The sequence below is a fragment of the Mastigoproctus giganteus genome, chromosome 10, assembly GCF_048544385.1.
Source record: "Mastigoproctus giganteus isolate SK-2022 chromosome 10, ASM4854438v1, whole genome shotgun sequence".
NCBI lineage: Eukaryota > Metazoa > Arthropoda > Arachnida > Uropygi > Thelyphonidae > Mastigoproctus > Mastigoproctus giganteus.
The window spans coordinates 10,694,246-10,721,539 of record NC_143584.1 but is presented as its reverse complement, the minus strand read 5'-3'; the positions used below and the strand labels follow the sequence as shown (position 1 = coordinate 10,721,539).

Below are 27,294 nucleotides of genomic sequence, written 5' to 3'. Positions count from 1 at the left end.
GGTGTAAAAGTTTTTCTGTATTTACAAACCAGTACTATTCTGAAGTTGAAATTTTAATGAATATTCACTCTAATCATTATTTTCCCTTATTTTCTTAAATAATTCTGCTAATTAATTTTCATGATATACAAATATTGTCAATACGAAACTAAACAACTTGAGATCAGAAGAAATTCAGAAATTTATATTTTCTGCTTGATTTGAATATTTTAGTCAATATATACACATACCCACCTGCACACAATTTAAAATAACAATCCCTAACTGATACGGAGTAGGTCCATGATGTTTAATGGTTGTCACTGCAAATACAAATTTTTGTATTTGCAATAAGTGAAGATAAAAAATTCACATTTCACTTCTTCATTTTTGATGCTTTAAACCTGGATACTCTTGTGGGAGTAGCTGTGGAAGGTGCAGGAGCAGGTGGAGGCTCTGTAAACTGGGCAGGTTCTCTTTCTGTAATGTTGCCAGTAAATGCCTGCAATTAAAAATATTAATTAATAAAATAAAATTATATATAAGCAAAACCCAGTTAAGAAGCACCTGTTTAATATGCTCTCCTACCTAAAAAGTTCAAACTGTTTCTCTGCAAGAAATATTCTGTAGACATTATATTCCCACCTCATTCTCATTTTAAAAAAAAAAAAATTAACCTTCATATGGTTATTTCAGAAAGTGCTATTTTAAAGTGCTATGAAAAAGTATCAGCATGATGGGTCCCAAAGTTGTTGGCAACAGATCAGAAATGCACAAGAGTTGTCACGAATATTAACTGAATAAATTATAAAATATAATAATCAGATGTGATTATTACTTACATCGACTGAAGAAGGCCTTGACTCCTTTAAAGGTACTTTTCTTTCCTGTTTCTTATATTTTGATAATGGATATATTCCTGGCATGTTAACAATTGGTATAGATTCAGAAGAGTCAAATAATGGTTTCTTTTCCTGCATATCTACTGAGGCTTTCTTTGCTTTTAAAATAGATTTAGGTTCTTCTTTACCAGTTGCAGTATCAAAGCACTTGTAAATGTCACTTGGACTTTGAATTGTGGGAACCGCAATTTGTTCATTTGCCTCTTTTGATATTTCAGTTTCCTAAAAAAAAAGAAATTACCAAAAAATATGATAAAAACTAAAATTTTAAAACACACTAATTTATTTATAGAAATAAAAATTACAATAAAATATTAATCATAATAGCAATTTTTAATTGTTATGATTAAAACAGCAAAATAAAAATGATGAAAACCTAAGGTCAACGACATGTGAATAAAAATATTTTTACATGATCAATGTGATGTTAGCTTCATTGCTAAACTTTTGTACACAGAACCTTTTCGGTTTTGTAAAGATGTTTATTTTTTAATAAATTGTGTTTTTTTTCCAACTTTGAGGAATGTTTAAATTGCTGGGCATGGATTGTAACACCATATCTAAGTCTCAGTTCTGATGACATATGACAGGCCACAAACCATTTTTCCAATGTACAATGGTGTTCAAAAAAATTGAAAAAAATATCACTTGCAAAATGAACCAAATTTCTATGAAATCACATATGTTTTGAAATAGAATTGCCTTATTGCACCATATATCTCTAGCTAACTCTCTTAGATGATTGCACCACCCTACTGGCAGTATAAATACAGTGCATATGCCATGAGCCCAGTATTCTGTGCTATTGCAATGGCTAAGTTTTCACAATTAACACCATGTACAAAAAGTTCTGCTGCTGTGTTGAATGCAGAAGGACATTTTATGCATGAAATAGCTAAAAGGATTCACTATAATCAGTCAGCAGTGTCACACTTATTATGAAAATTATCAAAAATTGGCAGTCTAAACAGAAAAAAAGGAAGTGAGCATCCATGAATATCTTCTGCAGCACAGTACAGATTTCTGGTCCACCTGTGTGTCTGAAACAGAAGAACGTTGTCAACAGATCTCAAAACAATATGGGAGGAGGGCAGAGGGTAAAGGCAAGTAGTGCTACAGTACGTAGACACTGTTCTCATCAGAATTAGTAGAACATCACCTAAGAAAATCCACAAAAAAATGAAAGCCCAGCATCTGAAGTGGGCAAAAGAGCATGATAGTTGGTCCAAGGATCAGTGGAAATGTATTTTCTCTGATGACTGTACTGTCTCCACAGTGAAACATTCTGCATCTCATATGATATGGTGATGTATTTCACAGACTAGTTGGTCGTCTTGAATTTGTGAAGGGTATAGTGAACGCTGAGATGTACAAGGGCATTCTTGAGACAAAATTACTTTCCACAATTAGAGATCACTATGGGGGTGTTGCCAATTACATTTTTCAGGACAACTCTGCTCCATGTCACAGAGTCAAAACTGTAAGTACTACTTCATAAAATTAGAAAAAGTTTTAAATTTATGAAACTTCCCACTCTTGCTTAAATAAATGTAATTCATTTCACTGTTTTTCCAAAGATGCAAAAATGTTTGAAGGATAAATCAATTCAGACAATAACATGGCATGGGAACAATCCAGACCTCAATCCAATTGAAAAGTGTTTAAACAAAATGGGTGTTTTAGTAATGCAAAAGAAACGAAAAATATTTTGAGAACCTGCAGTGTTTGGTATCATAAGATTTCCCAGGAACACATTCAGAACCTTATCCAGTCAATGCCATTATGATGTGCAGCAGTCATCAAAGTAAGGAGCGGGCAAATTAAATATTAGTGTGCATCTGTTGTGTTTTTTGGTTACATAGCTACCTGTTGTCCTAGTATGAGCAAAGTAATGAAAAAAAAAAAAAAACACTGCTTTCATAGAATTTTTGTTATTATATGAACCATAAGTAACATACTGTTATTTTGGAGAAAAGTACTTATTTCATTGTATATTTACCCATAAGACAAAAAGTAATTTTTTTCTGAAATTAATAGTTTCATATGTGTACCATTATTACTTATGTTCTTTCAGCTATTTCTAAAAGATTAGCTGCCAATACAGGGACAAAAACTTGTAAAATGAGATGATACAATTTTTTTGAGCACCACTGTACTTTACAACGCACTCTTCTCTTCATAAAATTTTTTTTTAAATTAATTGTATTATTTCTAATTTTGTTAGACTCCCATATGTGGAAAATGATAACCTATTATTGGAATACCTAAACACTCTTCAGTTTTCTGAATGTTAATAATGTGCATTATCATGCCCAATTATTAATCTTCAGAATAATATAATTCTATAATAAATCCAAATGCAACAAGGCATAATATTATAAGAGCTTAAAATTATCTATTAAATATTGGTGTGGATACACCATAGATAGCTCTTAAACAAAAACTACAATAGTAGTGTAAAGGCATCGTTTCAACTGTATCTCATATTGTGATCATCCTTCACAACGAGTTACCATGTACGGCATTACCTTGAATAAGTAATGCTTCACTAATAGAGACTATTGTCTTCTCTATTGACTATTGCAATACCAGGGTACCTGCCCACCCACCAATGAAAGGCCAACAAGCCTTGAAATGGTGCCTCTGGGTGGTGATGCCCACTGAGAATAAGTAACAATAGTCTTCTCTATTAATGAAGCGTTACTTATTCGAGGTAGTGCAATATATGGTAACTCATTGTGAAGGATGATCACAATATGAGATACAGTAGAAACGATGCCTATACACTACTATTGTAGTTTTCGCTAAAGAGCTATCTATGGTGTATCTACACCAATATTTAATCAGAATAATATAAATAATGGAAGTTGGGGGGGAATTGTTGTGATCTCTGCACAGGCCAAATTCCATTACTTCAATTATGTTACCATTTCATTGCCAGTGGCAAAGGCAATGGTATTAAAAACCTATGCATAAAAAATTGATTTTAATATTTTTAACTATGGTAGAATTTAAAATGAAAAAAATAAATAATAATAATAATAAGTGTACTCTGCATAAGTTTTACATTTTTATTCTGCTTTGAATATATTAACTATTCTATGAATATTTAAAATTATAAAATTCAGACTTTTATTTTGGTTAAATTAATCGATTTTATATGGTTGGAAAAGGGCATTGGGTACCATTATTTACAAAAAATTCCTCTTATCAAAAATACCATAACAGGTTCACAGAGATGTAGATGTTCATCTTTCACCAGTCTGGAAAAAATTAATGGCTCTAGCATTGATAACCTAGCTGTTTGTTGTTGTTTGTTTGTTATTTGGTTTTTAGGGGCATTAGCAACTAAGGCCATATTCCTCGGGGATATGCGGTGGTCATTCCATGACCATTCCGCATCCTCTGTATTTGGTGGGCACGGGCTTGAACCCCGGTCTAATCAAGAACTGTGTGTGCTACGCACTGCTGCTCCTGCCCACCTGGCTACGGAGGCACCTTGATAACTTAACCTTTACAATGATACAAACTGTAGCAATGTTAAAATGAGTAAATACTAAAAAAGCTTCAGACTGAAAGAAGAGTTTACTGTCATATAATTAGTACAATAGCATCATTTCTATACAGTAAACCAACTGAAGTTGTGCAGTGACATCATTACATAACATCTCACATTGTGAATTCCTTAACAACCAGTGCCTATCTCATTATAACTCAAACAAGTAATGCTTCCCCAGTAGAGAAGACTATAGTTAGTTATTCTCAGTGGATACCATCACCCAGATGGCTGTTTCAGGGCTATTTGGTCTCTCATCAGTAAGTGGGTGATGATTTGATTTTTAATAGTGCACTGGCAGCTGAGCAGTAAGTGGATAGGTACCCTGATGGTATAACAGCTAACGACCTAACCTAGAAATTATTGTGGATTAATATCACAATATGAGAAATGCCAAGTGGAGTGTAGTTTGGTATATATATAGGATTTAAGGCTAAAAAGCCTCAGTCTGTGCGAAGAGTTTACTGTCATATAAGTTAGTGCAATATCATAATTTCTATACACAGTAAACCAACCAAAGTTGGTAACTTCATCAATTGGTCCCACTGCATAGAATTTAAAAATCGAGTCCACTGTAGTCACCTTTACGAAAGCAAAAGCCCTCTCCCTTGCCTCTGATAGTAGTTACATCTTTAAGTAAATCCCACATCAATACACTGTGATCACCACAACCTAGTGGGTATTTTATCTGTAGATTCTTAATGCATGAAGGATCATTGTTGATCAGGTCAAGAAAATGGCTTTTTCTTGTTCCATCTAATGTGGTGTAGGAAAAATAATCATCCAATAAATCCATGAAAAACTTTCTACTGTATGAGTGATCAACCCAAAAGGTCCAGTCGATAACTAGAAAGTTAAAGTCCCCCACTGTAAGAGATTCTATACATGTCTGTGAAGTTGTTTATTATACTTAGGTCTATAACACACTCCTATCCTCATTTTTGTTATCACAGTGCTAATGTCACCCTAAACTGATTCAACATTGCACTGGCCAACCATATCCACTGGATACACTGCCTTATATTTAATATGATTATAAGAGCATAACTCCCGCCCCCTCTCCTTCCTGTACATATTGTACTCCCCCATATTCAAATTCTGAATCCCTTATACCTGAGTGACACCACATTTCTGATATCCCCAAAATACATTTGATGATTTGATCAGTAACTAAAATTCATCAAATTTATTTACTATATTCCTGCCTTTGAATGAATTAAAATGGGAGACCCATCAGGCTCTCAGTTGCCCAACTCAATGCCAGAGCTCTGTCTTATGCATCAGACAACACAGTGGCAATCTTCAAGGCAGAATACGCTGGTCCCACAGGAGCTAGTTATTGTCAGTGACTCTATTGTCAGGGAAATGGGAAATATGTTGTGCAAAAAAGACAGGTGAAATAGGACCAGGGTATGTCTGACAGGGGCAAAAAATAGATGATGTTGTAGAGCAGATATTATCTTTAAGGGCACAAAAGGTGATATTGTTGTACATGTTGGCACTAATGATATTAAGAGTAAAGAGTTCTGAGGACTTTAAAAGTACAGGGCAACATTGGCAAAAAGTCGCAAGTTAGGATTGAATTTGAAAGTGTTTGCAATTCTGCTCAGACACGATAGAAGAGAGTATATGTTGAAAGCCATGTTAATCAATTTGGCCTAGGAGAGAATGTGCAAGGCTCATGGGGTAGAATTTTTCTCAACATGGTTTGTGCTTTTTTAACAGGAGTGACTGTTTTTACAGGATGGAATACACTTGAATAGAATGGGTGAAAAAATATTTGCTGATGTTATCGAGGCAGTGACAGGTGGGTCGGAAAACTACTAGCTTAGATGGAATATACAAACTAACAGTTTAACTAGAACCGCAAGGCAAAGGTGAAAGTGATTCTTGCATTGCTACTATTGGTACATGCAGCAGCCTGGAAAGCAATATGTCTGGGATTTCGGGCACTGCTGTGAGTCATCATGCAACAGATGAATACATGGGTTGTGTTAGGGTAACTGAGAGTAAGAACATATGCATGTATACTTGCACACACGCTAATGCTAAGAGCATTGTAAATAAATTTGATGAATCTGAAGTATTAATTAAGTCATCAAATGCAGACACTGTAGGAATAGAAGAGACATGGTGTCACTCAGACATAAGTGATGCTGAATCTGAGTTACGCTCTTAGTTAAGAAGAATATTAAATCAAAAATTAAATAAAAGTCCTCGGTGCATCCAGTTGACTTGGGGGTTTGGTGTGATATTAAGCATGGAGAAAACAAAATTGAAAGTAGAAGTATGTTATAGGCCTAGAGTGGGCCAGCAAATAAGAATGTCTCATAATGGAGGATTTTAACTTTCCAGATATTGAAAAGGGCTGTTTAAGCAAGGGTAATGCATCTCCATCATTTCTACTACCCAGGTAGTATGTGTGCATCATTTTATTGTATCTAATATTGTGAATACCTTCACAACGAGTTGCCTAGGTATTGCACTACTTCGAAAAAGTAAAACTTCTCTGGTAGAGAAGACTAATGTTACTTATTCTCAGATGGGCACCGCCACCCAGATGGCACCGTTTCGAAGTTGGTTGGCTTCATCGTTGGTGGGTGGGTGGGCAGGCACCTGTTGCAATAGTGACAACCCAGTTATGAAGTATAACTCAGCAATATGAGAGATGCTTGATGGTGTGCATGGTTTAATCTAAATATATTCCTCGACAAAATGTCAGAGTACAAAAAACACTGTTTAAGCATGGGCAATGTCCATCTGAGAATAAGTAACAGTAGTTTTCTCTACCAGAGAAGCATTACTTATTCAAAGTAGTGCAATACCTAGGCAACTCATTGTGAAGGTATTCACAATATGAGATACAATAAAACAATGCATGTATATTACCTGGGTAGTAAAAATGATGGAGATGCATTACTCATGCTTAAACAGCCTTTTTCATACTCTGACATTTTGTCAAGAAATATATTTAGATTTCCAGATGTTGAGTGGAATTTGTGGGTTTTTTCACTTCCAAAACTTTTGTGGATTTCTTGGATGACTGTTTTCTACAGTAGTATGTTAGAGAGGCAACAAGAGGAAGCAATACTCTTGATCTGGTTATCAGCAATGATTCTTCATGCATTAAGAATGGGCAGGTAAAAGGCCCACTGGGTGACAGTGATCATAGTGTACTAAGGTAGAATTTACTTGAAGACAACTACTGTCAAGGGTAAAAAGAAAGACTTTTTCTTTCATAAGAGTAACTACAGAGGTCACAGTTTTTAAATTGTGTGCAATGGGACTAACTGATGATGTTATCAACAGCAAATTCTAAATGAGAAGTAATCATAGAAGTTATTGGGCTTTTCATAACAACAAAGAAATACTGTTCAAGGCTTAGACCTAAATGGATGTCAGATGAACTATTGAGACACGTGGTAGAGAAGAAAAGGGCATGGGATTCATATAAATTATCAGGTGATACAGAAGCCTACGGTAGATATAAATTAGTCTGTAATCAAGTCACAAAGGAGTTTAGGCAAACTAAGGCAGATTATGAGAAGTCCCTGGCAAAGAAAACAGCAAAGAATTCTATACTTACATTAACAGTAGAAAGAAGAGGTTGAATAACATTGGGCCACGATGTCTATGGGTTAACTATTGATGACCCTGCCCTGGTTGCAGACAAATTGAATAAGAATTCTGCATCTACATTCACACAAGAAGAATTCTTTAGGGTAGGGGATGCCAGAAGTTTACCAAATTGTAATGAGGAGCTAAATGACTTTGTAATAACTGAAAGGAAAGTGGAGGAGAACTTGTTGAGGATGGAATCTATCCAAATATATTAGGGGGAGACAGCCAAGGACGTAAGCAAACCCTTAACCAAAATTATGAGAGCATCATTGAGGGGAAGTCTGTATGGACTGGAGAAGTGCGAATATATCCCCAATTCATAAAGATGACAAAAGGGTATCAAAAGGTGACGTGAGTAATTACAGACCTGTTAGCTTGACATCTGTTCCAGTGCAAATAATGGAATCAATGGTTAAAGAAGTAATGCAGGACCATTTGGACAGGCATGCAATTATACTGCAATCACAGTTTGGACTTGTCTAATTAATCTTACTGTGATGCAGTGACTAAGGAACAAGGTGAAAAAAACAATTTTGACATCATATACTTGAATTTCAGGAAGGCTTTTAATACTGTTGCACATAAATTACTGCTGTACAAACTGAAGCAATGTGGCATTTGGGGCAAGTTACCGCTATGAATAAAGGGATGGTTAAGGAGAAGAAGACAGAGAGTAGTTATCAATGGGCTCTGCTCTTCATGGACTAATGTTATTAGTGGAGTTCTCCAGGGTTCAGTGCTCGGCCTATTGTTGTTTTCAATATTCACAGTGATATTGATGAAGGTATATCAGGCTTAATGTCTAAGTTTGCAGATGATATAAAGGTTGAGCTACTGCAACAAGATCTAGGAAAATTGGGTCAATGGGCTCAGAAATGGCAGTTGAAGAAAATTGATAAATGCAAAGTACTGCATATGGGTAACAGTAACCACAGATTAATGTACGAACAGGGTGGTGGAAATTAAAAATATTTGGGGATAATTGTGTAGTCAGATATGAAGTTCTCTTTGCAGTGCAGACACTGCCAGGACAGCTCACGGGGTTTTGTCAATGATATACAGACACTTTACTAGCAGGGATAAGGTGATTATCCCTTGATATAAGGCCATGGTTAGGCCACATCTTGACAGGATGGAGGCCTCACTTTAGGAAGGATGCAGATCTGCTGGAATGGTTGCAGAGAAGGGCAACCAGATTGGTGAAGGGAACAAAAGTGTGCTCTTACTTATAAAGGTTTCAGTTCTGCAAATTACAGTGTCTTGATACTAGGCATCTGCAGGAAGATCTGATTGAGGTGTTTAAAGCCTTGAATGGATTGAATAAGCTGAATGTTTATGGTATTCTTCCACTTTATGAGACTACACATGTTGGGACATAAATTCAAGTTGAGGAAGGATGGATGCAGGATAGATGTGCAGAAGTTTGCCTTCAGCCAGCTGGTGGTTGATTGCTAGAACAGGCTTCCATCTGTTATTGTGGAAGTGGATGGGCTGAATAAATTCAAGGAAGTAGACAAATTCTTGAGGGTATGGATGAGTGAACTGTGAAAGTTTTTTTTTTTTTTTTTGGCTGATGCTATATAAGCTTGCTTTCTTGCATCATTTACCATTACTACTACTACTTCTACTACAAATCTGTGATTCCCTTGTGATTCCCTGGCACATCTTAACGGTTTGCAATTTCCAAAATACAATTTCTCAGTTCATCTTGCATGGTGGTATGCATAGAATAAACAATCAATTTCCTTGCTGGTAAAAAAAATCAGGACCAACAAGATTGTTCCCAAGAACATTACACTAAATGTTAAAGGAAAAAGTATGATGAATACTGACAATCGTATGTGGTTTTCTTCAGTCTTACCTCTCAAAACACACAAGTATAAGTGTTTTGAGAGGTAAGACTGTCATTTCTTGTAAAACATGATTCATCTGTAACCAGAACAGGGCTGAGAATCACAAGTATTTTGCAAAATGAGCTACTAACAAAAGTTTCTGTATTTATTCATATAGCTTGGCAACAATTCTTGTACAAGAATTGTTGTGAAATGGTTGCAACTGCTGTTTATGCAATGTCCTCCATACACTTACAGTAGAAACATTTATGCAACCTGACAACCTCATACTTTTGGTAGGAGATATTTGTATAGGATTAAGTATTTGTTCTTCAACATTTGCAGTTTACTGAAATCTCCCTCTACTAGCATTTGCTTATAATAGTTTCACCATACTGCTTCTCTTAGTCGTCTCTTAAAAACAGGTGTTCTGTGATTTGGTACTCATCAAGTTGGAAATTTTTTTGCATATCTGCAAATAGCAACTATGGAATTCTTATGAATCTCATCATAAATTAAAATCATTTTGTCAGTTAATCTCACAAAAGGAAACAGATTTGTAGTGTGTCCTATAATACCAGTTTAAAAAAGGCTGTACTGTAAACAATGAAGCAGTTGTGAAACTTGAAATCAAGTAACAGACATATTGATACCGCTAGTATGTATTTTGCCATACTGGTTACAACTGGGTAACTGGTATGATTCATTTAGTAGAAAAATACTATTCATATTTGTGTTGGTACTATGTTTTGTACTGTTTAAAGCCTACTTTACACAGTCATATTTCTGTGTAAATTTGAATATAAAAATTTTTTGCCCTTTTATGTGGGTTTTGTAATTTATGATTAATATTTAATATTTCAGAAATAAAGACTTTTGAGATATATGTTCATCGGAACTTTTTCCCCTGATTTTAGCTGCAGAATATGCTCTCCTATGCAATTCTGAAATGGCCTATATAAGTAATGAAAATAAAACTATATACTTTAATATTAATTTACAAATAATTATACAATTTATTGTAAACACTGTAGTCAGTACTATATATATCATTGCCATCTAGGCATATAGTTTATGCACTCAATTACCTCTGCGTCTTCATGTTTTTCTGTATCTGAGCTTTCATTGGAAATGCTGTGGGTGAATTTTATACAGTGTGTCCTGGGTTTAATTTGATCTTTCCATTTCACCCTCTTTTTATTTGTTTCTTCATCAGACTCCTCCTCCTCACTTTCTGTCTCCTCCACATATTCTTCTGTTCTTCCTTTTTCTTTCACATTTACCGTTTCTGCTTTGTCATATCCAACTTCACTATCTAATGGTGAACTATTTTCTTCATGAAAGCTTTAATTTAGAAAAATAAAAATAAAAAAATGTTGGATTTTAACATATAACATATTCGTTAGATTTTAGATAACATATTATAATTTAACATATAACATATTTGTATACATATATACTGTACTTCCAAAATAAACCAGACACCTGCATGTTTCAAAGAAACATTTATTTATACAATATTTAATAATATGTTGGGCCCACCTCTGGTCTTAATTAAAAATCACTTGACTCCAAACCAATTTTTGATAGGAAGAAGGCAGTATTTTGGTCAATCCTTCCTTCAACACAGTGGTCAATTCAGCTATGGATTGTGGGCATACTGGCCAAGCCCAAAGTCAATGTTCCAGTTCATCCCAAAGGTATTCAGTGGGATTAAGATGGGACTCTGGGTAGGCAAGTGAAGCTTTTGCACACCCATGTCTTCAAACCAGGTCACTACAGGCTGTGCAGTATAATATGGTGCACTGCCATGCTGAAATAGAAAAGGAGTCCTCCCATACTGCTGCCATGCCACAGTACCAGAAGAGCATATTCATCCAGAATGTCAATATCCTTCTGTTGATCCTGGAATAATGAATGCACAGCATTCATTGTTCCAGGATCAACAACAACCAGTGGTCCAAGTCCAAACTACGAGGAACATGAAGTTTAGTGATCCATCATCTCAACAGAGGTACTGTCACCCTGGTGTCAACACCTCTGCCAAACTCCTCAGTTGGGATGACACTGTCATCCCAACAATACAAAAGCCCAAAGATCCCTAGACCCAAACTCAACCATCAGACAGGAAAACTGTGTACCATGATTCATCACTCCAATGTTCTAAGCACCAATTACAATTACGAAAATTTATTTTGTTTCTCAGAGCACGTAGGCCTTTTTTACTACCAATTACAATGGGTTTTGCACCAGAAAAGGTCAACATTGTGCATTGTGCACTATGATGCTTGGTTTGTGGGCTGTAGATGCTTAGCAAAATCCATTATGCAGCCCCTCCCTGTGTGTTGCAGGAACTGATATTAGCCCCTATGCTAATATCAGTTCCTGTAACCTCCTGAACTCCTGGCTGACAGTATTTGATGATGACTGATGTTCTCTATAACGATCTTTTGAGTGCCCTCTGGTCTTTTTCCAACTTTTCCTCATTCAAAGTTTTTTTTTTTTTTTTCATCAAATGGAAACATCGTTCCACCATGATCTTTGCATTTGATGATTATGTCAACCACTAGACTGCTACAATTTTGTTGCAATGGCACAAACAGATTAATTACTGCCTTGACCCTTCTACTGTATATCACTGACCTACTTAATTCTAGCATGAACACAATTGCTTTTATACCTATTCCTGGCATGGGGATAGCAGGCGTGGTTAATTTTTCCCAAATACCAGCAGGTATCCAGTTACTTTTGGCAATACAGTGCATATGCTAAATATAGAATAATATAAAATTCAAGTTTGCAGGTCACTGTAGTATGTTACTTCAATGCTTCTTACGTGCAATAACTTTTTTTGTGATTATATACTTTTCCACAACAGCTTTCTGATTACTGTAATACTATTTATCGTGTGTGTGTGTGTGTGTGTGTGTGTGTGTGTGTGTGTGTGTGTGTGTGTGTGTGTGTGTGTGTGTGTGTGTGTGTGTGTGTGTGTGAATCCAAGTTTTCATACCTTTAAACAGATTAAAAAAATGTTCTGTTCATACTCTGGCAAAATCACTAGTTCAGAGGAGTTTACAATTAATCATTTCAACAATGAATACAAAAGTGAATGATACTCAGCTACATCACCAAGAAAATATTCAAAAAAGTGCAAGTCAGACAGTAATATGTGATGCAGATGAACAGATTTTAAATTATTATTTTAAAAACTTGCTTTGGTTACCCACCTTGATATTTCATCTCTGTCTACTTCCTGAATTTGTAGTTGATCTAACCTTTCCCAAAGTTCTTCATCATCTCCAAGGTTTGACTGAAGAGAACTTTTTTTCTGAGACAGTTTCTGATGATAAGATTTCACATTCTTCTTATGCTGCTCTAAATAAAATAAGATGCAGAGATAGGATATTAATTAAATAACATGTAATAGTAAAACAAATATGTGGGAAGACTAATTAATATTATTATTATTTCATATTTACAATAGATTTGTGATGCCTATGATGCCCTATGCAATATCTCTATTCTCATAATTACAAGTAATGTCATTTGTCTATAAAAACAACACTGTCATGTGGATCTAGCAAAAAAAATAAATAAATAAAAAAATAATAATAGTAATAATAAAAGGGGCATGATTAGCCCTGTGGTTATGATGCTGGACCGCCAATATCATGGACCTGAGCTCAAATCCTACCATGGAAAAAAGAAAATTACAAAAGTTGCTTCATTTGACCTACCTCCCCCAAGGTCGAGGTGATGTTGTTGCTGTTGGAGTGGGGTTTAATGGCACAAAGGCTACTTGGCCAAATTGCACCTGTTATTTATTTTGGTCTAGAAGTGACTGTATATGTTATAGGAAATAGGTCTAAAAGTGACTGTAGACCTTAATCATTTTCATTTTCAGGTAAGTAAAAGTTCTGAGAAATTGCTACCATCTCCAAGTATAGTCAAGGCGATGGCCGAGGCAGAGAGTGATCCATCTGGTGTCGCCCCCCATAACTACCACCAATCACTGTATGTCAAAGCTAAACAGGTCCACCCCCACAGCTGGATGAAGATGAGAAGTAGAAGCATTGAACATACTGCATCGAGTGCGGCACACGATAAAGTCACTTGCATTCAGGCCTTAGAAGAAGGATTGGTTCGAAAAGTTGGAAACAGTCTCCCTCGGATGTCGTGTCTGTCTCTGGCTTCATAGTATGCCTGCATGATGAATGTATTCAATGCTCCTCTTCATGCATTGGCTTCTTTTTCCCTAATGGGTGGTCACTAGTGCAGTTAGTACTTCCAGTTGGTTGGGCTGGATGGTCTTGCCCTTCAGTTGTGGTAGCCATATGGGAGACAGTGCCACTTGCTCCACTGTCATCCGAGGAAGACTGTCTCCAACTTTTCGAACCAACCCTTCTGTCTAAGTCCCGAATGCAAGTGACTTTATCCTGTGCCACACTCGATGCAGTATGTTCAATGTTTCTACTTCTCGTGTTCATCCAGTTTAGTATTAGGGTCAGGCGCCACCAAAGCCTTAAGGCTGTGTTATTACACAATGGAAATATGCTGCCTTCAATACCTCTTGCATATGCCGTCCACAAAAAAGAAACATACGCAAACACGGAAAACATCCTCTTAGGTATACACTATCAGAAGTATGAGTGGCAGATATTTGTAATTTGAAGGTAATCGCCATTTTATTAGAACTACAAAAGGGTTACACTAAGTATTGTTGCTTTCTCTGCAAATGGGATAGTCATGCCAAGGATATGCACTATGAGAAGAGGAGTTGGCCTCAATGAAAAATCATTAACATCTGGAATTAAAAACGTAGCATTTAAACCTCTGGAAGATCCAAATAAAGTTTTGCTTCCACCACTCCAAATCAAACTGGAGCTCATCAAAAATTTCATGAAGGCTTTGGGAGTAAACGGTCCTGCATTCACATACTTGCAAGAGAAATACCCCAAGACTTAGTACAGAGAAGATAAAGGCAGGCATTTTCATTGGTCCACAAATAAGGCAACTTTTCAAAGATGAACATTTTGAATGTGATCTTAGTAACCTTAGGTGTACACTATTAGAAGAATGAGTGGCAGATATTTGGTGATTTAAAGGTAATCGCCATTTTATTAAGCCTACAAAAGGGTTACACTATGTATTGTTGCTTTCTCTGCGAGTGGAATAGTCATGGCAAGGATATGCATTACGAGAAGAGGAGTTGGCCTCAACAAAAATCATTAACACCTGGAATTAAGAACGTGGCATTTAAACCTCTGGAAGATCCAAATAAAGTTTTTCTTCTACCACACCACATAAAACTGGAGCTCATGAAAAATTTTGTGAAGGCTTTGGGAGTGAGCGGTCCTGCATTCACACACTTGCAAAAGAAATACTCCCAAGACTTAGTACAGAGAAGATAAAGGCAAGCATTTTCATTGGTCCACAAATAAGGCAACTGTTCAAAGATGAATGGTTTGAATGTGACCTTAGTGATAGCGAAGAAATCAGCATGGAAAGTCTTTCGAAATGTCACCTGGTTTTCTAAAAAATATTAAGGCCCTCAACTACAGGCAGCTTATGGAAAATCTCATTACTTCTTACAAAAAACTGGGGTGTAACATGTCGTTGAAGGTGCATTTCTTGAAACTCACACCTGGATTTCTTCCTGCCAATCTGTGGTGCCATCAGCAACGAACATGATGAGCACTTCCATCAGGACATAGCAGCAATGGAACAAAGATACAAAAGCAAATGGAGTGCGGCCATGTTAGCCGAATGTTGTTGTATGGTGAAAAGGGATGCTCCCAAAGCTGAATACAAGCGAAAGACGAAAAGGTCCTGTGTTTGATGAAGGTATGTTTGTAGCTACATCTTACTGACATACAAATAAAAAATACCCTGTATAAATATAAAAAACTACTTTTTTTCGAAAACAAGAGCCAATCTGCCATTTTAAGCCCTATTTCCAGTTTAGCACCCCAAAATCTATAAAGTAAACTTACTTTTATACCCGTAACAAGATATAACCCAAAATTTGTTATTCAGTGGTAGGGATATAAACATAATCTTAGTGCTTTGTGCGCAGTGATATGTGAGATACCAGATCTACTCAGATAACCTCCACATTGATTTGCAATGGCTTTCTAATGCAATTGCTGAAACTTCATACATTTCCCCTTCTAATAAGACATTGGTCAGCCAGACCATGTACCATCAACTGACTTAAACAATTACAAGAATATCACTACTGGGAAACTTCAGCAAACTCCCATCTTACTTTTTCAGATTCTTCTATAGTAGTAGTAGTAGAGGCATGTGATGCAAGAAAGCAAGTGTATGAGATTATGCAGCATCAGCCAAGAAAAAACAATTTCACTCACCCATTCCTTCTAAAAGTTTGTCCAGTTCTTTCTTAAATTTATTTAAGCTATCAACTTCCACAACGACAGATGGAAGTTTGTTCCACCAATCAACTACCTGCTGGCAGAATGAAAGTTTCCGCACATCTATTCTACAACTGTCTTTCCTCAATCTGAATTTATGCCCTGTGATCTGAGCAAGCAGAAGAATCCCATCAGAATTAAGCCTGCTCAAGCCATTCAAGCCATTATACGCTTCAATCAGATCACTTTACAGGTGCCATCTCCAAACACTGAAATTTGCAGAACTTAAGTCTTTCTTGGTAAGAGAGCCCCTTCATTCCCTTGACAATCTTATTGCTCTTCTCTGTACTTGCTCAAGCAATTCTATATCCTTCCTAAAATGAGGCCTCCAGAGCTGTATGCAGTACTCACGGCATGGCCTGATCATTGCCTTATACAAAGGGATAATCACCTCCTTTTACCTACTAGCAAAATTCCTGTATATCATTGACAGTACCCCATGACCTGATCTGGCAGCCTGTCTGCACTGCTCAGAAAACTGCATATCTGACTATACAATTACTCCCAGGTCTTTTTCATTTTCTACCAATGTAAGTGTAGTACCACACAGTTGGTACATTTCTCTGGGATTACTTCTACCCATACAGAGTACTTTGCATTTGTCAATGTTAAACTTCAGTTGCTACTTGTCAGCCCATCTGCCCAACTTTTCTAGATTCTGTTGCAGTAGCACACTGTCATTAACAACCCTGCCAACCTTTACATCATCTGCATACTTGGACATTAAGCCTGATATACCTTCATCAATGTCATTGATAAATATAAAAACCAACAGTGGGCCCAACACCGAACCCTTGGGGACTCCACTAATAACATTAGTCCACGAAAAGCAGCATCCGGTGATTACCACTCAACCACCCTTTTATCCATTGTAGCAACTTGTCCTTAATACCATATTGCTCCAATTTGTACAGTAGTTTTCCATGCATAACAGAACTTAAACTAACAGGTTTGTAATTACTCGTGTCACCCTTTTATCCCTCTTTGTGAACTGGGGATATATTTTCACATCTCCAGTCCATGGGGACTTCCCCTGAGTCCAAGGATTCTCTCATAATTATAGCTAAGCATTTGCTTACTTCCTATGCCACCTCCTTTAATATAACTGGATATATACCATCCAACTCTGGTGCCTTTCTTATGTTTAACTTCAACAATTTCTCTTCCAATTTGGACTCAATTATTACAAAATCATTGAGCTCCCTGTTAGAGTTTAATAAGCTTCTGTCCTCCACTTGCCTAAAGAATTTCTCATGCATGAATTGTATAGGCAAAATACTCATTCAGTTTATCAACTACTTGAGCAGGATCATCAACAGTTGAACCATCTGTGTTAAGTGGATCAATCTGATTTGTTCTCTTGCTTCTAGAGTTTACATAAGTAAAGAACTCTTTGCTGTTTTTCTTTGCATCCTTTGCCAAAGATTTCTCATAATTTGCCTTTGCCTACCTAACCTCCTTTGTGACTTGATTACAGACTATCTTATATCTGCTGTAGGCTTCTGTGTTCCCTGATAATTTATATGCATCCCATGCATTTTTCGTCTCTGCCACGAGCCTCATCAATTCATCTGACATCCATTTAGGCCTGAACCTTGAACAGTAATTCTTAGTTGGTATGAAAAGCCTAGTAGCCTCCAACGTCAAGTCCCAGAAGGACTCCCATTTACAATTCAACGTTGACATCATCAGTTGATCCCACTGTACAGAATTTAAAAACTGTCTGAGACCCCTGTAGTCACCTTTAGGAAAGCAAAAGCCCTTCCCTTTAGCCTTGATGGTAGTTACATCCTTAAGTAATCCCACATCAGTACATTGTGATCACTGTCACCCAGCAGTTCCTTTATCTGCAAATTCTTAATGCATAAATAATCACTACTGATAATCAGATCAAGAGTATTACTCCCTCTGTTTGCCCCTCGAACATGTTGCCGGAGAAAACAATCCTCCAATAAATCCACAAAAGTCTTGCTAGTGTGCAAGTGACCAACCCACAAGTTCCAGTCAATATCTGGAAAGTTAAAATCCTCCATTACAAGACATTCTGATTTACTAGCCCACTCTATTTCTCTGCACAACTGCTCATTAAACTCATCAGATTCATTAGGCTATAACACACTCATACTCTCATTTTCTCTTTCCCAGTGTTTATGTCACAACAAACAGACTCAACATGGCACTGTCCACCCCATGTCAACTGGATGCACTTCCTTAGATTTTATGTGTTTGTTAACTAACAGCATAATACCTCCTCCCTTCCTACCCTGTCTATCCTTTCTGTACACATTGTACTCTCCAAATTCCAATTCTACATTTCTTATATCTGTGTGACATCACGTCTCTGATATCCCAACAATATCAGCACTTTCTCTCCACCAAAAAACATCCTTGCCTCTACTTAAAAATCCATGGCCAACCAACATGGTTTATGATTCAATAACGTTTAACCCTTAGCCAACAAAACATCAGACAAATCCGAGGCAAATGGTGGGGCAGGGGTGTAAGTGGACGGAGCGAGGAAAGTTTACTACTCAATTGTGTCAGGGTCACTTGTATGTTGCAATCAATAGATGGATCTACCTTTTAATAGTGCACATGCCATTTATAGAGGTGCACAGTAACTTTTTAAACACCCACATTTCTATGCAGTTAAAATTGTGCGGGTGTAATTACAAAAAAAAATAATAAAAAAAACTGGTACTTAAGGTGCACTACAAACTTATAAGAACCTACCTTTCCACTCTTTTTCTTTCACATCATCATATTCTTCCAGGATTTCTACTAAGCCATCATCCTAATAAATATTTAATCATACAATTATGAAAAGTATTGACAAAAAAAATTATTGTTTAAAAAATAAAGTTTTCCAATATTATATAATAAAATCACAGGTATACAATGGAAATGCTCACAGCTAAGCATTGAGAAAAAGAGAAATAAAGAGGATGCCTAATTATGAGAAACAAAGTTCAAAAAAATACTTCAGAAAGTTCTATAAATTTATATCTGATAGCTAGGAAAGCCATAAAATGCATAATTTTCTCCTAAAAAAAAGTAAAGAACAAAAGCCTTCACAAGTGGTGACTCTTCCTTACTTAAAAAGACTGATTTTCACTTTTCACTAACTACATAAGCTGTTATTTCATGATGATGATGATGGTTTTTTTGGAGCTAAATTTATTGAAAACTTTTGATGGTCATTGTGAATTTTATCTTCTTGATATTTGCAAGTATTTTCCCATCGTGTTTGATTGTAACAGTGGAGAATATGTAAAGATAATTTACACAAATTTGTTGGGAGTAAAATTTACTAAAAAGTTTTATGGATACCATACATCTTATCTCCATAATAAAATAAATTTCAAATTATCTTTAAAAAATTTTCCAATCATATTCTGATTACAACAGTGGAAATGTGGGAAAAAAACTTGCACAGATTTTCTTGTAATTAAAATTTTCTGAAATTTTTGATGAACATCATGCATTTTATCTTCCTAATGTATTTGAAAATATTTTAAAAAAAAATTCCTTTACATTCTGAATGATAACGAGGTTTGTTTGTTATTTGGTTTTTAGGAGCATTAGCAACTAAGGCCATATTGCTCCGGGATATGCGGTAATCATTCCCTGATAAGCGGGATATGCGGTGATCTTTCTGCATCTTCCGTATTTGGTGGTGACGGGCTCGAACCCCAGTCTAATAAAGAAGCGTGTGCTACGCACTGCAGCTCCTTCCCACCTGGCTACGGAGGCACATGTTAATGAGGAACATTCCAAAAATTTGCTCTTGCAAAGAGAGGCTTAAGTTTTGGAAATTACAGTGTCTGGAGACTAGGCACCTGCAAGGTGATCTGATTGAGGTGTATAAAGCCTTGAATGGGATTCTTCCTCTTGCTCAGAATAATCAAGAGGGAATAAATTCAAATTGAGGAAAGACAGTTGTAGGACAGACATGCGGAAGTTTACCTTTAGCCAGGGGCTGCGTATCTGCAGGTCGCTCCGAGTGCCCATGCTAACCAGGGTTCACTGGCGACAGCGCCTACAATGGGCACGCGAGCATCGAAACTGGACCTTAAGTGATTGGAAGAATGTCGTGTTCGATGAATCATGTTTCCTGTTGCACCATGTGGACAGCCAGGTATGTGCGTGTTGCTTGCCTGGGGAAGTGATGGTGCCTGGATGCACTGTGGGATAAAAACAGACCAGTGGTGGTGTCATGCTTTGTTAATGTTCTGCTGGTATACCCTGGGTCCAATCATCCATGTGCCGGGCACTCTGGCAGCTACCACCTACCTAAACATCATTGCTGACCAGGTACACCCTTTCATGGCAACAGTCTTCCCCTCTGGTGGTGCTGTCTTTCAGCAGGATAATGCGCCATGCCACACCACCTGGATCTTTAGACTGGTTTGCAGAACATGAGGAAGACTTCCAGGTATTGCCCGGGCCTCCAAATTCCCCAGACATCAATCCCATCGAGCATCTGTGGTTTGTGTTGGAACAGCAACTCCTATCTGCAGCGTCTCAACCACAGACCTTACAGGAGTTAACTATTACAAGACTGTAGTAATAGTTAAAATCAGTACTTTTTTTATAAAAAAAAATAGGAGCCGGTATTTATTCTTTGCTATCAGGAAAAATTTAAAATTAAAAGGATATGAAAAGTACTCTAAAATTTCTTTTTTTCTGAAATAGTAGTAACGTTTTTATAATAACAGTAATAAATTAAGTATATTAACACAGTTTATTAAGAATAAATTTATTATTCATGTATATAAAAAATAAGTAAAAAGTGAGTAAAATAAGTAAAAAATAATAACATAAGTAAAAATAATTTCATAATAAAATTTTTGTAGAATATTTCAAATTTTTATTAAGTTCTTATCCGACACCCTATGCCAGGGGTCGGCAACCTTTTTTTGAGTGAAGAGCCATTTTTGATCTAATTAAAAAAAAAAGAGAGAGAGAGAATCCGAAGAGCCACACCTCAGCTAAAGCTGGGAGGAGGGGGGAGAGAGCGAGAGTTTTTTAAGAAATGGAATAGAGTGGGAAGGTGTTTATTAAAAAAAAATATATATATATATATATTTTTTTAAATATTATTTATTAATACTGAAAAAGCGTAACAAACATCCAGTTAGGTACAAATTAATGACTTTTGCTGATGAACTTCTTGAGCAAGTGTCTCTCAACATCATGCGAGTATGTCGTAATTAAACATGCTGAGCTTTAACATGCCCGCATTGTTCAGACGATGGTTTCTTGATTTATTTTTAATATAGTTCATGTTCAAAAATATTTGCCCGCAGAGCAGAAATATGTCGAGCCAAAAACTGAGAGAAGTCCAAACGCAAATATTTTCAAATTTATATGTGGGTCCAGTAAGTGGGTCCAGTTGTGGGTCGAACACAATTTCGTCTGCATTTTAAACTCATCTATCGCCGTCCATTTGTGCAGAATTGCAAAGGCAGCCTTTTGCCTCTCCAAATCCTCAATTTCAGTTTTAAAGCATTTTAGTCTTGCACTCCACATGTCCTTGATTTTTAAGTCCTCTAACTCCATTTCAAATTGTGCTTCATGTGAGCCGTAAAGTTAATGAACCGCAGTTACGTGTTAAAAGAGCTGCATGCGGCTCGCGAGCCACAGGTTGCCGACTGCTTTTCTTCCTCTTTGTATGTCAACTGCTGAATGACATTTCCGAAGCAGCCATGAATCAACATATTTTGCTGGATTGAAACAGGTCAGCGGTGGGCCTACAATTTTAAGAAACAGTAGTGAAGAAACTGTTTTTGCCATCAACGAAGCGCTGGTTAGACTACCGATCAGATTCATTTGTGAAAATCCTCGTTCACATTCACTCAGTGAAATTGGTATTGTACTCAGAGCATTCATCAAATTCTTCAATTCTTCTGAAACTTTCTTATGAATTAGGTATCCATAAATTGCATGTCTTTCATTTAACTGTAACCTAATTGACAATTTTTTAACTTTGCTTTCACCAAATGCCAACAATTCATGCTTAGAAGGATTAATACCTTCGTTGTCCTCATTTTCCGTCTCTCGTCATCAGTATTGTCACTAGTTCTTAAATTTGAATTTTCTCTTTTCTTTTTTTTTGAAACTGTCCCAAATGTCGGTGGCATTCGGATATTCGGATATTGTGACCACGTAAACAGAGATGGGAAAAATTTATGGCAAAATATGGATCATGCACTTCCGCGACAGATGATTCACTTTTCTAATTCTCGAACGGGGCGCTTACAGTTGATTCACAGAGGTGTCCAACCTACGGACCACAAGGAAAGTGAACTTAAACAGCATTTTAAATTTTGTTAATTATCAAAAACATTTTCTAATTAAATAAAATTTTTGAATACTTTTAATTTTACTTTTACAAGCAACAAGATATGGAAAATGTAACACACTAAAGAAAACTTTGAATTTTTTTGAATATGGCCACTGTACCAGAATAGGTTGTACACTGCTGCAGTAGAAGGTGGGCCAGAGCCCATTGGGAATACAATCAACATTAAATCCTTTATCCTTTAAATCCTTGATCTGCTCACTCTTGACTAGCATGACTCCTCTGTATGGGACAGGTGGTCGGATAGGTTTCACCAGGTACCACTAAGTTGTAGAATGCGTTAGCTCTCTTAATTTGTGCAGCAGAACTAATTGCCAGAAGGCCAGAAATGCAAACAGTGTGTACCGAGTTAATCTCGCCTAATCCGTTTGCTACATGAAAATTTTATTCACTCAAAGGAAAGTATTTTAAACGTTACTTCTGATGACTTCGTTAAACAGAGGTCTGACAGAGTAATTTAGAATTATAAAAATAGTTATACAGTTTTATATAGAAATATCTTAACAATAGACAGTAAAAAATGCAAATTTAGTTAAATAATTTTAAGCTTATTTGAATAGTAGGTAAACATGTGAAAACAATTTACGGAATATGACAAATTTCAAAGTGTACTGCATCTAAATGTCACACTTCACTGTTAATAAAGGTGCCTGTACACCGTACCGTCGCATACCATCCCAAAAAAAAAAAACATGGTAAAAACACAGCATGGGTTTGTTAAAGGGAGGTCTTGTCTGACCAATTTGATTGGATAATATAATGTGGTCACAAAGGAACTGAATGCCAAAAATAATTTTGATATCATATACTTGGATTTCAGGAAAGTTTTTGATACTGTTGCACATGAAAGACTGCCTTGTTGTTGTTTGTTGTTTTGATATTTAGGAGCATTAGCAAATAAGGCCATATTGCTCCGGGAATATGCGGTGGTCATTCCCTGACCTTTCCGCATCCTCCATATTTGGGTGACGGGCTCGAACCCCGGTCTAATCAAGAAGCATGTGCTACGCACATGCTTCTTGATTAGACCGGGGTTCGAGCTTCCTTCCCACCTGGCTACGGAGGTGCCCATGGAAGACTGCTGTACAAATTGGAGAGGAATGGCATTAAGGGTAAGTTGCTACAATGGATAAAGGGATGGTTGAGTGGGAAAACAACAGAGAGTGGTAATCAATGTACACTGCTCTTCGTGGACAAATGTTATTAGTGTGGTTCCCCAGGGTTCATTACTGGTCCCATTGTTGTTTTGCATATTTCTCAATGATATTAATGAAGGTATATCAGGCTTAATGTCCAAGTTTGCAGATGAATCAAAAGTTGGCAGGGTTGTTAACAACAGTAAAGACTATGCTACTCCAACTGGATCTAGATAAGTTGGGCAAATGGGCTGAGAAGTGGTAACTGAAGTTTAACATTGACAAATGCAAAGTACTGCATATGGATAGCAATAACCCAAGAGAAACGAACCAACTGTGTGGTACTACACTCAAGGAAGCGGAAAGTGAAAAAGACCTGGGTTAATTGTGCAGTCAAATGTGAAGTTTGCTGAGCAGTGCAGACGGGCCGACAGGGCAGGTTATGGAGTCTTGTCAATGATATATAGCAATTTTGCTAGCAGGAACAGGGAGGTGATTACCCAGTTATACAAGGCAATGGTCAGGCCACACCTAGAGTACTGTGGACAGGTCTGGAGGCCTTGTTTTAGGAAGGGTGTAGAGTTGCTAGAACAAGTACAAAGAAGGGCAAAAAGATTGGTGAGGGGAACAAAGGGGTGCTCCTACCAAGAAAGGCTTAAGTTCTGGAAACGAGACACCTGTGAGGTGTATGAGGCCTTGAATGGTTTGAACATGCTCAATGCTAATGGGATTCTTTCTCTTGCTCAGAATAATCGCCTGAGAGGGCATAAATTCAAATTGAGGACAGTTGTAGGATAGATGTGTGGAAGTGTGCCTTTAGCCAGAGGGTGGTTGATTGCTGGAACAAACTTCCATCTCTTGTTGTAGAAGTTGAGAGCTTAAATAGATTCAATGCAGAACTAGACAAACATAAATTTCTGTTTATACTCCGGCACAACAACCAAGTCAGTAGAGGTTACAAAAAATCATCAATACAAATATTTATCATATTTAGTGGTCACGGGCTTGAACCCCGGTCCATTCAAGGAACGCCTGCACTCTCGCTTATGACCAGTGGGCTATGTCAAGCCTAAGGATCTAAGGAACCATAACTGATGTATAAGCTTGCATCATATGCCTTTATTAATACTAATGCTAAACCCATTAGGGAGTGTGTCTGCATGAAAATGGGATGACGTACTATTCTGTACAGTAAATTTTTAAAACACAACTAAAGTGGAAACTGCGGAAGCCACATAATGGTTTCAACGGCTTCGACTAGGAGAGCTTTATCCAGCGGATTGTGACTGAAGGGTGATTTTTTTTGGTGGCTAGTGAACTACCAACTCCTCTTAAAGATTATTATTTAGTCATGTGAAGCTATTTTTCATATTGTGGACTTAATTAAAGGAGACCATGTGTAACTTATAGAAAACATTTTTTTTTTTTTTTTTTTTTTGTAGTTGTTGGCGCATTGGCTTCTGTGGCCATAAAGCACCTCCCAAGGTTTTTGCAGTACTTTGATCCAAGCCCGAGGCGGGAATCGAACCCGCGACCTTTGGGTTGCCAGGCAAGCACTTTACCCACCCGGCTAGCCCGGTCGGCATAGAAAATAATAGATAAGAGCCAAAGCTGTCCGAAGGCGATAGTGTGATGTAGGATAATGTATGAGTGAATTGAATTTTCAGTTCATACATTTTACAAGTTACAATCGGATTCAAAAGGATACTTCATTATAGTTGCTTTTAATGAAGGCATTGTCCACACACGCAGAAAATTTGCCTTATACAAGTTGGTGATCTACGACACTTCAGTATTCCTGTGCAGAAGTGGCTTGACATTAAATTTCCTAACAGATGGATTAGCATTCATGGGTCAATGGAGTGGCCATACATGGGTCAATGAATGGCCTGTAATGGATTTTTTCCCCTTTTCGGGCTTGTAAAGAAATAAGGAAGTTGTATTTGTGAAACAAAGAGATCAGGAGGTCAAAAGCCATTCTTCAGATTATATAGTGAGAACTGCTAGAGGTCAACTGGTTCTCTCTTTGCTGTCAGCTGCACCAATATTGGAGAGGGCAGTAAGGAGGATTATGTAACTCATTCTTCTTTCTCTGGCTGTGAAATATTGGCTGTAGCATTCCCATGGTACTATTTCTTGCTCAGCCACGGAAACCAAGTGATCTGTACGATTACTATGTCAAGTAGTGCTTTCCACTACTTGACACAGTGTGGATCCTGTGAGACAGCCAGGTATCTAGTGTTAGAAATATCCTGGTTACTATGGAAGGGGGTTATCCATGAAGGTAAAGAGGAGAATAGTCCTGTTCATGTTTCTCTTGGCTGTTTGCTATTTTTGTGGTGCATCTTCTTATCAAATTAATTTCAGTATTTATTACCATATCCCTCAACTTTCTCATTTTGAGTCAAAATTAGTTGCCATAAAGGAATGGTATTTGTAGCCTCACTCTTTGGCGAACAGCTTCATATTAAGCACCAGACAACAATGTGAGAGCAGGGCAATTAAAGACATTCTAAAAGTCTAAATCGTAAAGGCGACTACGATGGACTGAGACAGTATTTAAATTCTATACAGTGGGACCAACTGATGATGCCAACAGCAAATTCAAAATGGGAAGCATTCAAAGAACATATCTTGGAAGCTACTAGGCTTTACGTACCAACTAAGAAATATTGTTCAAGGTTTAGGCCTAAGTGGATGTCAGATGAACTAATGAGACATATGGCAGAGAAGAAAAATGCATGGGATACATACAAATAAACACGTGACACAGAAGCCTATGAAGATACAAGTTGATCTGTAACCAAGTTACAAAGGAGGTTAGGCAGGCGAAGGCAGATTACGAGAAATCTTTGGCAAGGGATGCAAAGAAAAACAGCAAAGAGTTTTTTACTTATGTAAACTCTAGAAGGAAGGTGATGAATCAGATTGGTCCACTTGATATTGATGGGTCAACTGTTGATGATCCTGCTCAGGTAGCTAACAAACTGAATGAATATTTTGCATCGAAATTCACACATGAGGAGTTATTCAGCAAGGGGAATGCCAGAGGTGTATTCAACTCTGGCAGTAAGCTAGAGAATCTTGTAATAACTGAGAGTAAAGTGGAGGAGAAATTGTTGAAGATAAATACAAGAAAGGCACCTGGGGTGGATGGGATCTAAACCCTTAGCCATAATTATAAGAGCTTCCTTGGACTCAGGGGAAGTACCCATGGACTGGAGATGTGCAAATGTGACCCCAATTCACAAAGGAGGATCAAAGGGCGACACAAGTAATTATAGACCTGTTAGTTTAACTTCTGTTCCAGGAAAATTAATGGAGGCACTGGTTAAAGAAGCACTGCACAGGATCATCTAGACAAGACTTCAGTTATAGCTCAGACACAGCATGGTTTTGTTAAGGGGAAGTCTTGCCTGACCAATTTGATTGGATACTATGATGCAGTCACAAAAGAACTGGATGCAGGG

At 37.1% G+C, this 27,294-nt stretch overlaps 1 protein-coding gene across 2 annotated transcripts in view; it reads right to left on the bottom strand.

Moving 5' to 3' along the window:
* Window positions 1-229: 229 nt before the first annotated feature.
* Window positions 230-27,294, bottom strand: part of LOC150078684 (uncharacterized) — a 56,641-nt gene continuing 29,576 nt past the window's right edge. For both annotated transcript variants that reach the window (XM_090382959.1, XM_090382960.1), the window contains exons 6-10: window positions 19,058-19,118; window positions 13,118-13,265; window positions 10,979-11,234; window positions 822-1,103; window positions 230-481 (exon numbers count right to left, since the gene is read on the bottom strand). In XM_090382959.1, the coding sequence (XP_090239085.1) occupies window positions 356-481; window positions 822-1,103; window positions 10,979-11,234; window positions 13,118-13,265; window positions 19,058-19,118 (873 nt within the window). In that variant the 3' untranslated portion in view covers window positions 230-355. The remainder of the gene's footprint in view (window positions 482-821; window positions 1,104-10,978; window positions 11,235-13,117; window positions 13,266-19,057; window positions 19,119-27,294) is intronic.